Source organism: Rhinoderma darwinii, chromosome 1 (genome assembly GCF_050947455.1).
Source record: "Rhinoderma darwinii isolate aRhiDar2 chromosome 1, aRhiDar2.hap1, whole genome shotgun sequence".
Lineage (NCBI taxonomy): Eukaryota > Metazoa > Chordata > Amphibia > Anura > Rhinodermatidae > Rhinoderma > Rhinoderma darwinii.
In genome coordinates, this window is record NC_134687.1 from 34,143,610 (window position 1) to 34,156,958 (window position 13,349).

Genomic DNA, 13,349 nt, shown 5'->3' on the forward strand with positions numbered 1-13,349 from the left:
GCGTTCACCGTGCGCTATAAATGACATATTCACTTTATTCTGCGGGGCGATACGATTACGGCGATACCAGATGTTTATAGTTTTTTTTTATGTCTTATGGCGTTTGCACAATAAAATACGTTTTGTAAACAATCATTTACTTTTTGTGTTACCTTATTCTAAGAGCCATAAAGTTTTTATTTTTCCATCAATAAAGTCGTGCGAGGACTTATTTTTTGCGTAATGAACTGTAGTTTCGATCAGGACCATTTTTCGGTACATGTGACTTTTTGATCTCTTTTTATTCCATTTTTTTGGGAGGTGAAGTGACCAAACAATTGTGATTCTGGTTCGGTTTATTATTATTTTCTTTTACGGCGTTCACCGTGCGGGATAAATAACGACATAATTTTGTAGTTCAGGCCTTTACGGACGCGGCGATACCAATTATGTATAGTTTATTTGTTTATATTTATTAAAAATAAAGGACTGATAAGGGAAAAGAGGGATTTTTACTGTTATCACTTTTAAAACTTTTATTTTCTTATATTTACACAACTTTTTTTAATTTGTTTTTGACTTTATTACTTTGTCCCACTAGGGGACTTGAAAGCACGAGGCCCTGATCGCAATTCTAATACACTGCACTACATGCGTAGTGCAGTGTATTAGAGCTGTCAGCTACTCACTGACAGCAAGCATAGTGGGTCCTGACTTCGTCAGGACCCACTAGGCTTCCGTTGATGGCGTAGCCAGAGTCCATTGTTAGGATTCTGGTTGCCATAGTCACGATCGCCGGCCGCTATCGCGGATCAGGCCGTCGATTGTGGCTTAACCCTTAAGAAGCCGCGCTCACTATTGAACGCGGCTTCTAAGGGGTTAATCGGCGGGGAGCTCCGCGATCGGTCCCAGCACATTGAGCAGTGATAGTCTGCTGTCTGAAACAGCAGCTGTCACAGCTCATGAACGCGCCCCGCACGAACGGCGCCGTGTTTACACCATGACCTACTATTAGGTCACTGAGCGCGAACGCTATAGTTAGCATGACCTAATAGTAGGTCATGGAGCGTTATGGGGTTAATATTCGCTAAGAAAATATTTCAAAAGTAGGAGAGGACTCATTTCATATCCTTGTTTGAGATTGAAAAACAATCTCTTTGTTAGTTACAATATATGTTCTCCTCTGAACTACGTTGATGCATAATGTGCTATACGTTCTAATGCAGCTCTTTAGTCTTCATAATCTTTGCTCAAACTATCTATGCACTATCCTATTACCATGAAGAAGTATCTTGTAAAACAATGTTACTTTGTAGCCTACTGGTGATTGGTCAAGTAAACTGTCAATCACTACCGGCTTTAAAAGACGTCAAAAACCGAGCATCCTCGCCCCTAGAGGAAGCTCACTGACATCAGCGAAACGCGCGTTAAGACACACCCTTTTGTAGATAAGGGACATCTTAATCAAGGGATAAGTGATACATGCTCGTAGCCTTGAACTTTATTTGCCCTGCTCTGCTTAAATACAGCGTACGCATAGCGGAGCAATCTCCACAGACTAGCGATCTGTGAAAACGGCGCAGTGTATATTGGGTTGCACACCCGCCTGCAGTGACGGTCTGGGGAGAGAGCGGCATACAAAATCGCCGCTCCTCTCACATAACCTCTGATTGCTGTGACCTCTGCTGGACACGCAAGCTTTAGGAGTTTTCTTTCACTATAAATAAGTGAGAGCGACTTCTAAGGGTATGTGCACACACACTAAATACGTCCGTAATTGACGGACGTATTTCGGCCGCAAGTACCGGACCGAACACAGTGCAGGGAGCCGGGCTCCTAGCATCATACTTATGTACGATGCTAGGAGTCCCTGCCTCGCTGCAGAACAACTGTCCCGTACTGAAAACATGATTACAGTACGGGACAGTTGTCCTGCAGCGAGGCAGGGACTCCTAGCATCGTACATAAGTATGATGCTAGGAGCCCGGCTCCCTGCACTGTGGTCGGTCCGGTACTTGCCGCCGAAATACGTCCGTCAATTACGGACGTAATTAGTGTGTGTGCACATACCCTAATACTGCTGCACTTTTGGTTTGATTCCTCATTAGTTTGCTCACTGTGAAATTTTCAAGCGTGGTTATCAGTGTCAGGCTGATTTTTTTTAAGCATAAATCAAATAGTTGAACCTTAAATGCAGCAGTTTCTGTTTCACGTTTTCTTGTGCCAGTTATTGGTTTAACCCACTAATCACTGATCTGTTCAAGTCTCATGCAAAGAGCAACAACATTCTCCTATAAGGCCCCATACCCACATCCGTTTTTTCCTTCAGGGTGCTAGCCGTTATTTTTGACGGCTAGCACCCTGACCCGTTCATTTCAATGGGGCCATTCACACTTCAGTTTTTTTGATGGTCCTGTTCCGTTCCGACAAAATTAGAGCATGTCCTACTTTGGTCCGAGATTCCGTGACCGCGGGGCCCATACAAGTCAATGGGTCCGTCAAAAAAACTGAAGGCACACGAAAGGCATCCGTGTGTGCCTAGCAACGGCCGGGTGGGCAGAAGCGCACGGAGCGAGAGAGAGATATTGCACTGCACTAATCGGCAGCCCCTTCTCTCTATCCAGCACTGATAGAGAAGATGCTGCTGATCAGTGCTGGATAGAGAGAAGGGGCAGACCTTTCGGCAGAGCATCCGCAGCGATAGAAAGAAAAAGCAGTTCATACGTACCCCGGCCGTTATCTTGGTGACGCGTCCCTCTTTTGACATCCAGTCCAACCTCCATGGATGACGCAGCGGTCACATGGGATGAAACGTCATCCCAGGAGGCCGGACTGGTGGAAGAAGCAGGGAGTTCTGGGTAAGTATAAACTTATTTTTTTTCTGAGTTGGGGTTTTTGAAGGAAACATTAGTAATCTATATTGTGAGCGCCGCGCATGGTACTCACTGTCCAGGGTGCTGAGATACCGCCAATCAGTGCAGCCCCTTTTCTCTTTCCAGCACTGATCGTAACTCTTTCAGCACCCTGGACAGTGAGTACCATGTGCGGCGCACGGAAACACGGAAGTGTACACGGAGTACACACGGGACCCACGCTGATCCAATCACGGACACACGGATCTGTGAAAAACGGGTGTGAAATCGGTGATGGAAGTGTGCATGAGGCCTAAGACACTAGTATGCGTGTTTACTTTACACTCAGTGCGTCTTCTAGGGAAGTCTGAATTGACACATTGTGGCTCCTAGGTTACTCTGTTTGTAACCGTGTTGCCATTATTCACTCCAGCACTTGCTTTTACGGCAATATACTATTTGTTGCTGTTAGAATACACAATATTCAATTCAGACTTCTTTCAATGCACTATCCCTCTCCATTCCCACTAGGTTTTTCATAAAGCTGTATATGACATCCTATGCTAAGTGGGATTTGATATGTTATAGGGTGTTCCATAAGGGACCGCTCACTATTTGGTAATCCATTATTACCACAGCTGGTCTTTGGATAAAAGATTCAATATCTCAACTTCTTGCCCTATTTTCTCTTTTTTCCAACATCCGCCTTTCCTGTATACTAATTTCTATTATTGGTGGTGCACATCAGGGCAGTGAAATAAGAAGTTCAAAGATCTCAATGAGTTGTTTATTACTCTTCGTTTCCATAGTAGTTTGTGGTTTTTGGTATTGGCGCTTTTATGCGTCCGTTCTAAACCCTTTTTTTGCGATTTTGTTCTAACAACCTCTGCGCTTTTGATCTTGAAAGTGTATAAATCCTTGTTTTTTTTTTGCTTCCAGCACTTCCCAGCACAGTCCTTTGGAGGAGTCTCACAAGAGCTGCACTGCTGGCATGGCCAACATGATCTTGTCGCTGCTATCCTCTGCCTGGTTCCCTCTTGATCTCTCTGCTCACCAGGATGCATTGATCCTAACTGGAAATCTATTGGCAGGTGAGCCTAGCCGCTTTCATTATAGCACTTATGCGGTTTTATCCAGGGGTGTGTGCCCTTACCTAAAGTATGTCATAATAACCCTGACAAATTAGGCGTTACTACACATTGTATGGCGAATTGGTCTATATATCATGGTTTGTGTATTAGGGTTTTATTGGAAAAACTCCAATAATGGGTAATTCTCAACCAACCAATCTCCGCCCTGGCATTTAATCGCAATATCAGCGGTTTTCCCATGATAGACATTTATGGCATATTGACTGGATATGCCATAAGTCTCTTCAGACCCCTGGGACTCCCAACTACCCTGTGATGGACTGTTTCTGTACAGTATCTGCTATTCACTTTAAAAGAGTGATTTATGATGGGAACAATTGGTCCGCAGCTGTTAGAGCCCAATGGTCAAACATTTATGGTTTATCTGATCAATGGAAAGCTGGCGTTTCATTAAAACTTAAATAATAATTATGGGAAAACCCCATTATCTATCGGTAGGGGTCTGACCGCTGAGACCCCCACCGATCACACGAATGGGCTTACCTTGCCGTTTTTGGGAGCCCCATAGGAATGGGGCTGTAGTGCGTATTCTCTACCTCTGCTCCATTCATTTCTATGGGGCTGCCGAGCACTCTCTTCTTCAGTCCCATAGAAATGAATGGAGCGGTGGTCAAGCATGCGCACTATTACTCCTTTCATATGTAAATGCATGCAGAATATCTCAGCCAGACTGGACCTCTGCTTTTAAAGTGATTTTGTCTCCGGAGGACAACCCCTTTTTCAAAAGAAGGTAGTGTGGCGAGCTAACCTTGGCGATCCGCTGTTATCGAGGGGCACAGCCACATCTAGGTATTACATGCCGGTTATACAAATTCATTGATGTGCTGGATCTGCCAGAGCAGAAGCCGCTCTCTGTTCTAGCACATAGAGAGGGGGTCCCGAGCAGAGGACCCCCTTCTATGAGGTCCGGATGTCCTAGCCGGCAATATGAACAGGGGTTCTAATATTGAGCACAACTTAGATAGTACTGTATGTAATCATGCAAAATCCATGCAGCCCGCTCACAGAATAGGAAAAAAAAAAAGTTTCAGGAGATTCCCCTTTCCTGTGGTGAGATCTATGCTTAGAAGTGGTGAATATAAACAGATATGGAACCATCTACTTAAAACGGAGTGCATGGGATGTTTAGCTGTTAATAAAAAAATTTTAAAAAAAGTGCTTTATGTGTTAAGATATCATTCTAGCAAATACTATAAACCTCCTGCCGCTCCAGCGCCGATACTCTAATGGTTCCCCGTTGGTTTACATTGCAGCAGTGAAGACGTGCAGGATCGGCACATGACTGTTGCAGCCAATCGGTGACCGTTCATTATTTTAACACATACTCAGCAGCCAGACTATAGATATATAATTTTATATATTTTTTTTTAACAGCAGGACAACCCCTTTAATAAACTCTGTCTTTTTGGGTTTAGGAGTTGTTGTTTTTTTTCCCCTTAAGCCATATTTTTTTACTGATTATTTAAAATTATGAACATCGGAAATTAAAACCTGATCCTATTTTTATCATACATTTGTACCCAATCCATGTGGGGTTGGTATTGCATTCCAGCTACTGCTCCTAAATCTCTGAAAAACCCATGGACACCTGAGGACGAAGCGAACCAGGCAGCTAACAAACCGGAGGAGCCATGGCCTGCACTCGGCGACCGCTCAATAGTTGGGATGGTGGAGCAGCTATTTGTCCACTTACTTAAGGCCATCAACATATGTGCTCATGTGATTGATGATGTCACTCCTGGGCCGGTGGTAAAGGTACGGATCATATGCTATAACTAGTAAGGATTTTGGTATTAAAGGGGTTGCCTGATATTAATAAAAAGAAAAGGCTCGGATTACCCCCTTATAAGAAAAATCTGCTCTTGTCCATGTGTTGTGTCTGGTATTGTATCTCCGCCCTATTCAAGTGAATGTCCATAGGCTGTGACTGGTATAACAAGAGTGACACGTGAAAAATTAGGCCCTTCTTTTTTTATTTTATTTCAATTTCAGGCAACCCTTTTAAAATCTTTTCATGACACCCATGTATTTGCTCATTTTCTATTTGAATGTATATTTATTTGTATTTCACCTTCAGGCCACACTGCCATCTCTTACTAACCCACCCTCTTTAAGTCCCATACGACGGAAAGGAAAGGAAAAGGAAATTGCGGAGCAAACAGCGGCACCATTAAGCCCAAAAAAGGCCAGCGATGCCACTCCAGGTAAATGGGGCAATGAAGCAATAGGGGCCAGCGTGCTTTGTATTCTGGTTTCAGGACAAATAAGCTGTTTTATTGTATATTAAGTTATACCGTTTTCTATTCTATTTCTTATGGTTTTCAAGGTCTCCGCCTATAGCCACTGAATGGAAATTTTCATGGTTTTCATCCAGAGGCTGAAAAATCTGTCCTGGTCATGTGATGGACACACAGGTGTACGGTTTATTACAAGACACGGCTCCGATAACTGTATTGTAACGAGCCGTGCACCGGTGTGTCCATCACATGACCAGGACGGTTTTTTTTATCCTCTGGAAGTAAACCAGGAAAGTCTCGAATGAATAACTACAAGCCGAGATCTTGAGAACTGTGAGGGATTAATAGACTAGGTATATAAGGCAATTGAATAACTTTTTATTATGCAGCGAATAAGCTTTACTTGCAAAATCATAATAACTCCTTAATTCACACACATCCGATCACTTTTAAAATGGTCTACTAATAACAAATTGGTCCCTGCGGAGAGGCACGGTCCTGTCAAGTTGCGAGTCAAAACTGAGATTGAACTTGTAATTTTTGTAAGTTCAGAAGTTTCTTAAAGTCCATTGTCTATAGTTTTCTAGTCCGTGTGCCATAAAGGTATTATAATGGGAAAACCTCTCTAACTCTAATTATACATTCGTGGTTTGACTTCATGACATTTTAAAGGCGATCTGGTATTTAGTAATTCTGAGGAGCCGCTCTCAATATTTTTCTATCCGAAAGCGGATCTGTTTACAGTGGAGCCACGCAACTTTACGGATCATTGTTTTATAGCATTGTAAGTTTTCCTCTTAGTTTCTAACTACTTTTTCTTTTCTTTTTTTAATTAAATAAAAGCTTCTAGGCAGACAGATGCTTCAGGTCCAGCTCAAGCAAGCAAAACTCTTGGCAGCTTTTACCATCTTCCATCATATTTAAAACTATATGATGTATTGAAAGCAACATACACCAACTACAAGGTATGTGTCCTCAAGATCATATCAAATGTAGAGTCCCATGTAAAACCCCCTCAAAAGACAAGGGGGCATTCCCTCCGTCTGGAGAAAAAAAGGTTCAACCTGCAGAGGCGACAAGGCTTCTTTACTGTGAGAACTGTGAATCTATGGAATAGTCACCGCAGGAGCCGTCACAGCAGGGACAGTAGATGGCTGCAAAAAAGGGTTAGATAGTTTCCTAGAACAAAAATGTATCCGCTCCTATGTCAATGTGTAGAATTAGTTTCATCCCTTCCCTTTTTTTCCCCCATCCCTTGGTTGAACTTGATGGACATGTGTATTTTTTTTAACGGTACTAACCATGTAACATCCTACTAATGTTCCTACGTTAACCGCAGCTTTCACTTGGTTTTCATTTTAACTCTGTATAAATATGTGGCTTTCTGAAACCCTCAGCAAGCTTTTTCATCTTTCCACCCATCGGAGAATCACCCACTAAAGTGGGTCCCTATAAACTATCAGGTGCCACTCTGATGCCATGAAAATGGCCCGTGTGTCACTCGGTCGTGTGCAAGAGGGCTAAGGATGGGCTCGGGCACAGCACAGTTTTTCTTCTGCGGACTTTGATACCACTTCATGGCAAATCAGCGCTGTGGACCTTCATTCCCAGGATTGCTGTGGGTCCTGCTAGTTGGACCCCCACTGATCGCCAAGTGATGTCATACTGTAGCCTTATGCCATTACTTTGCGCAATTGGAATACCCCTTTAATTCCATGTTGATTTTATTTATTTTTTTTCCACTACAAGTGGATGGGGGTTTAAGAACTCCATCCGCATGTATTGGACCGTAAATTGTTGCAGATTTTCGGTGCACAATCCACACACGAATATCTGCAAAAAATCTGCCACGCTGGCAGCCCTCTCAACACCGGGTAAGCCCAGTCAAAGTAATATGTATTTGTGTGTTCTGCAGACGGTCTGGATGTTCTTGTGTTATTGAGCTGAGATGTCATAATTAGAATAAACCTAAGATAAATTCCAATCGATGACTATGAATGCAGTTTCTTGTAGTTTAGAGAAATGTCCCATTTTCGGACAATACTTTATGGAAAATGATGACTATCTCAAAATTTAAATATATATATATCATTTTTTTAATAGCCCTTTTGCTTTTTATTTTATTTTTTGGTCATTTCTTTTTGTGTTGGATTGTTCTCATTCTCTGAATTTCCCAGGTGACCCTGGACCTTCAGAATACCAATGAGAAGTTTGGGGGTTTCCTGCGATCTGTCCTTGATGTTTTGTCACAGATTTTGGAACTTGCTACACTACATGATATTGGCAAGGTGAGGACCAACATATGGCGTCTTACTGCATTTCCTGAATATTTTTTACGTTTGGATCGTTTTTATTAAGGGAATACGTGAAACACTTTTTAACATTCAGAACATTCAAAAACAAAACCGTAAGATCTGCAAAGTCAACATATCACCGCAGCATGAAGTAAAGTGCATCAACGTAACGGGATGGTCTCCTCGTAGAAGACAAAAAGACCAGTATGTGGTGCATTTTGTGAATATTTTTTGTATTTCTGGAAGCACGAATAAATAGCCGGTTACCGCACATTTCACAGACTGTCAGTGCGTCCTGGGCGGTGCGACACCAATTTCGGTTTGCAAGGCTGCTACCTGGGCTACGGCGCATACATTTACGAAGTTCTACCAAATTCATACTCCAGCCTTCGAAAAACAAAAAAAAAGGACGGTTTCTGTATCCCCCCCAATGACATCTTGGTTTTGTTTTTACAGTGCGTTGAAGAAATTCTGGGCTATCTTAAATCCTGTTTCAGCCGTGAACCAGTGATGGCCACTGTCTGTGTTCAGCAGGTGAGATTAAACAAGCCGTGTAACACGGGCAAGCGGTAGGTTAGAAATGAGACAAATGCTATCAAGTCCTTCACAGTCTCTGTTCTTGTTACACCTTGGTTGTATTCCATAGACACACATCAGGAGTATTCTCGGGCCTGTACCTCCGACTTATGCCCATGTTTAGCCATACACTGGCATACGTTGACCATTGTTCACAATGTTAAAAACATGAATGCCATGTGGCCCACTGTATAGGACAGCGCGGTCTGCTGCACTTTCCTATAGAGTAAAAAGAAAGTATGCCCGCTTTAGGCTAAACAAACATTTCTTTGGCCTCTGTCTGGTAAATGGGTGCCTATGGGCACTTTCGGCATATGCACTGGGAGCTGTCTTAGGGCACACGCCGAACGTGTCCGTATATCGATATGCGAACATTGAAGTCTCCTTCGGCAATCAACTGTTATCACAAGGGGAGGCTCCATGGAAATGTAGTATTACAGGAACTCCTTTAAATGAATGGGTAACTGTAACACGTGGTTGGAAGTCCACTGGACCCGTGGTCATTTGCAGTGGCTCTGGCTCATAGATGTGGTACCAAGATGGAACTTTTTTTCAGCTGACCCTGCACAGCCCAATTCTTTTATTATTGCCAGCCCCAGTATTGCATACAGAGTTTTTCTCGTATATGATGTGATAAAGCTAATACTCCCCTTGTCTCATAGAAAACGGAGATTGAGCCACTGTATTGCTAGTAGGGCATATGGCTTCTGTGGATGTGTTGGTGCGACGGGTTTCACATCTATTACTTCAGAGCAATGCATTTGATGTTGTCCGGCCTTAGTCTACTTGGATATATTTTGCTTTATCAGATTTCCGTTGGTGCCTCTGCTGCCAGTTTTTCATAGTCTGAGGCAGCACCAGCGATACAATCTGCATATTTTTTCATGTATTTTAATAATTTTCTTGCAGACATGCCCGACTAGTGCAGGTCTTTTTTGGTTACAATAAAAATTAGAAATATGGCATTGTTTTAGTATGTCTTCATTATTGTCTTGCTGTTTTAATTCTGTGCAATGTTAAGAGAACCCTGTTTCTACCTGGAAACAGTCAACAAGCTGTTGTTGTCTGACCTGTTCTTATGTTTTTTTTTACTATCCAGTACTTTAGTGTTTCATGGTTTACTGCTGTCAATTGGTTGTGGGTCTAATTTAGTCATTAGCACCCAACTCTGCAGGAGCAATAATCATCAAGGTTATTCCCACCTCAGGCATTTATGGCATATCCAAGAGGACCCGCACCTATATCTAGAACAGGGGTCAACCAACCCCCTGTCCTGCCGCATCCAGCGTAGAATGAATGGAGAGGTTGGCTGTTCATGTGCTGGGCTCCCTCCATTCATTCCTATGTGATTTATGGAAACAAGCGGACATACGTGCTCTGATGTTTCTGTAACTCCCATAAAACAGAATGGAGAGATCTGCGCACATGCACAGCCGCCCCTCCATTTATTCTCTGACTGGATTCGGCAGCCGGTGGGCACCTCAACAGGCGGGTCCGGGTTGAGTTCTTCTCTTCTGGAGGTAGACAGGGGTCCCAACTCTCGGACCTGCATCTATCTGACATTTATGGCATATTCCATGGATGTGCCATTAATGTCCTAGTTGGGATTAACCCTTTTAACACATGAAACCTACAATTCAGGCAATAGATATTCATATTTTAATCCATTTATTTGGATGTCATTTTATGGATGAGCTGGAATAAGTAAAATAACAAAACATAGGACGATATTTCCAATTTAGTCAGTAAAAATAAAATCTAACATCCTTTTAATATGTTGGTAGAAGGTGGAGCTGCAGTTTATTTCTGAATGTAATCTACTTGTATATTTAGTCATCTAATAATCTGTTTTCTTTTCAGCTATTAAAGACACTTTTTGGGACTAACTTGGCATCACAATTTGAGGCTTTATCCTCTAACCCTGGTAAATCACAAGGCAAGGCTCAGCGCCTGGGATCCTCTAACCTGCGTCCCGGCTTGTACCATTACTGCTTCATGGCGCCCTACACGCATTTTACTCAGGCGTTGGCAGATGCCAGTCTAAGAAATATGGTTCAAGCAGACCAAGAGCAGGACGCATCAGGGTAAGCTGACACATCTAGTGATCCCTCATCTCTTTATTATCACCTTTATAGATGGATGACCTGTTACTCATTTACCTCTTACAGATGGTTTGATGTTCTCCAGAAAGTTTCTTCCCAGCTGAAGAACAACATAACTAATGTTACTAAGCATCGCGCAGACAAGGTAATCTTGTGGATTGCGATCATTGATCATAAAGGATTTTATCGATCACTGACCTCTTGGGATCAGGTCTTTAGCAAGGGTGTCTTGTCCCAATATTCCACTCGCACCTCATTTGTTGCACTCGCACACTGTCAAAGAACCTGCGATAGTAGTTATTTGCAAGGGTCATCATCGTTTTCTAGGCTAAACCCTGCCGAGACACCGGAAAGGAAAAACATTGGTGACCACCAAGTATGCTAGTGACATGTCAGATGTTTAGCGATCAGTGGTGAGACCATTGATCGCTAAAACGAAGGTACAGAATTGCTCACGCTTTGCCTCTTTGGCGGCGATCGGCAGTCCTAGTATGCCTGAAGAAGGGCTAACGTTAGGAAGTCTGAGCATCAGGCTGAAAACGCGCTCATACATAGACTTTCTATGTGAATCCATCTTCAGGCATACTAGGATGGCCGATGGCAGCTGGAGAAGCAAAGTGCCCGAGTGAGCGATACTGCCCGTTCGTCTTCGCGATCAGTGGGGGTCTCGGCACCCGGACCTCCACCGATCAAAACTTCTGACCAGTCATTATGACGTCAAAAGTCTGCTGAAATGAAAGTTACTCTTCAATCCGCTGCTTCAGTGTATGGAAGTTTTCTAATACTAGGATAATATCTCTACAGGAGTTGTTAGTGGTAAAACAGGACATGACCGTTGTTTTCCCTCACCTGTTGCAGAATACTGTTCATAATCACATCCGTCTATTTGAGCCCCTGGTGATTAAAGCCTTGAAGCAATACACCACCACCACGTCTGTGCAACTACAGAGACAAGTCCTCGACCTGCTCGCTCAACTGGTCCAGCTCCGAGTCAACTACTGCCTGCTGGATTCTGATCAGGTAATACTCATTATCTAGCCATAAAAAGCTAATGATGGTGATCCATTGATTACACGTGTGGACCTTCTCTGTAGTTTTAAAGGGGTAGTCCCCCCCCCTTTTTTTTTTTCAATTTGTTTCTTTTTCGAATAGGAAATCTTACAATTTTCCATTGTGTTTTCGAAATTCTGCTCACATACCTTCTTTTTTTTTTTTTTTTTCTTTTTTTTTTTTTTTTATACCAGTGTAGTAGGCCCCTGTCTCTTCACAGTAGATTGGTATTGTCCACAGATTAGTCCGCTGTAATGCATGAGCTAACTAAATAGGACTAAACGTGGCATGGTGATGTGTGGGTGGTGGGTTAAGGACTAACGCCATGTTTAGTCCTCTTCATTTAGTTCTGAGATGCAGGACTAATCTGTGGGCTATACCATTTTTTTAATTTCTTTTTTTAGAACCATGCTATAAGAAATAAATGTTATATTCGAAAACTGTATTATTTCCTCTTCTGCAAATAAATGAAACACATTCAAACCCGACAACCCCTTTTTCACAATTTTCCCATAATTTTTCTTAGGTGTTTATTGGCTTTGTACTGAAGCAGTTTGAATACATTGAAGTGGGACAATTCAGGTAAGGCCCTCTCTAAACTTTCATGTTACTTTATTTATTTTTTTAGCTATATCTATAATGTAGATAATATCCCTTTTAAGTTAAGTGTTTTCCTTTAAACTAAACAGGGAGTCGGAAGCCATCATTCCTAATGTGTTCTTCTTCTTGGTACTGCTGTCCTACGAGCGCTATCATTCCAAGCAGATCATTGGCATTCCAAAAATCATCCAGCTGTGTGATGGTATAATGGCCAGCGGCAGAAAAGCAGTGACCCATGGTAGGTAGACGTGATCTACTGTCTTCTGCGGTCCTACAGGCCTAAATGAAGCAATTATTGTGTGTATCGTTACTTCCTAGTATTCCAGAAGTGGTTAATGTGTGTTTTTACTCTGTATTGTAGCTATTCCAGCTTTGCAGCCCATAGTCCATGACCTTTTTGTATTAAGGGGAGCAAATAAAGCCGATGCAGGAAAAGAATTGGAGACTCAGAAGGAAGTTGTGGTGTCAATGCTTCTCCGGCTGATCCAGTATCATCAGGTGAGGGCGC

At 42.6% G+C, this 13,349-nt stretch overlaps 1 protein-coding gene across 2 annotated transcripts in view; it reads left to right on the forward strand.

The window, feature by feature from the left end:
- The window catches only part of HTT (huntingtin), a 182,880-nt gene that overhangs the window by 72,585 nt on the left and 96,946 nt on the right, over window positions 1-13,349 (forward strand). For both annotated transcript variants that reach the window (XM_075857408.1, XM_075857398.1), the window contains 12 exons: window positions 3,771-3,922; window positions 5,535-5,737; window positions 6,060-6,186; window positions 7,063-7,184; window positions 8,397-8,507; window positions 8,970-9,047; window positions 10,950-11,173; window positions 11,258-11,336; window positions 12,050-12,211; window positions 12,768-12,823; window positions 12,931-13,079; window positions 13,203-13,339. In XM_075857408.1, the coding sequence (XP_075713523.1) occupies window positions 3,771-3,922; window positions 5,535-5,737; window positions 6,060-6,186; window positions 7,063-7,184; window positions 8,397-8,507; window positions 8,970-9,047; window positions 10,950-11,173; window positions 11,258-11,336; window positions 12,050-12,211; window positions 12,768-12,823; window positions 12,931-13,079; window positions 13,203-13,339 (1,600 nt within the window). The remainder of the gene's footprint in view (window positions 1-3,770; window positions 3,923-5,534; window positions 5,738-6,059; window positions 6,187-7,062; window positions 7,185-8,396; window positions 8,508-8,969; window positions 9,048-10,949; window positions 11,174-11,257; window positions 11,337-12,049; window positions 12,212-12,767; window positions 12,824-12,930; window positions 13,080-13,202; window positions 13,340-13,349) is intronic.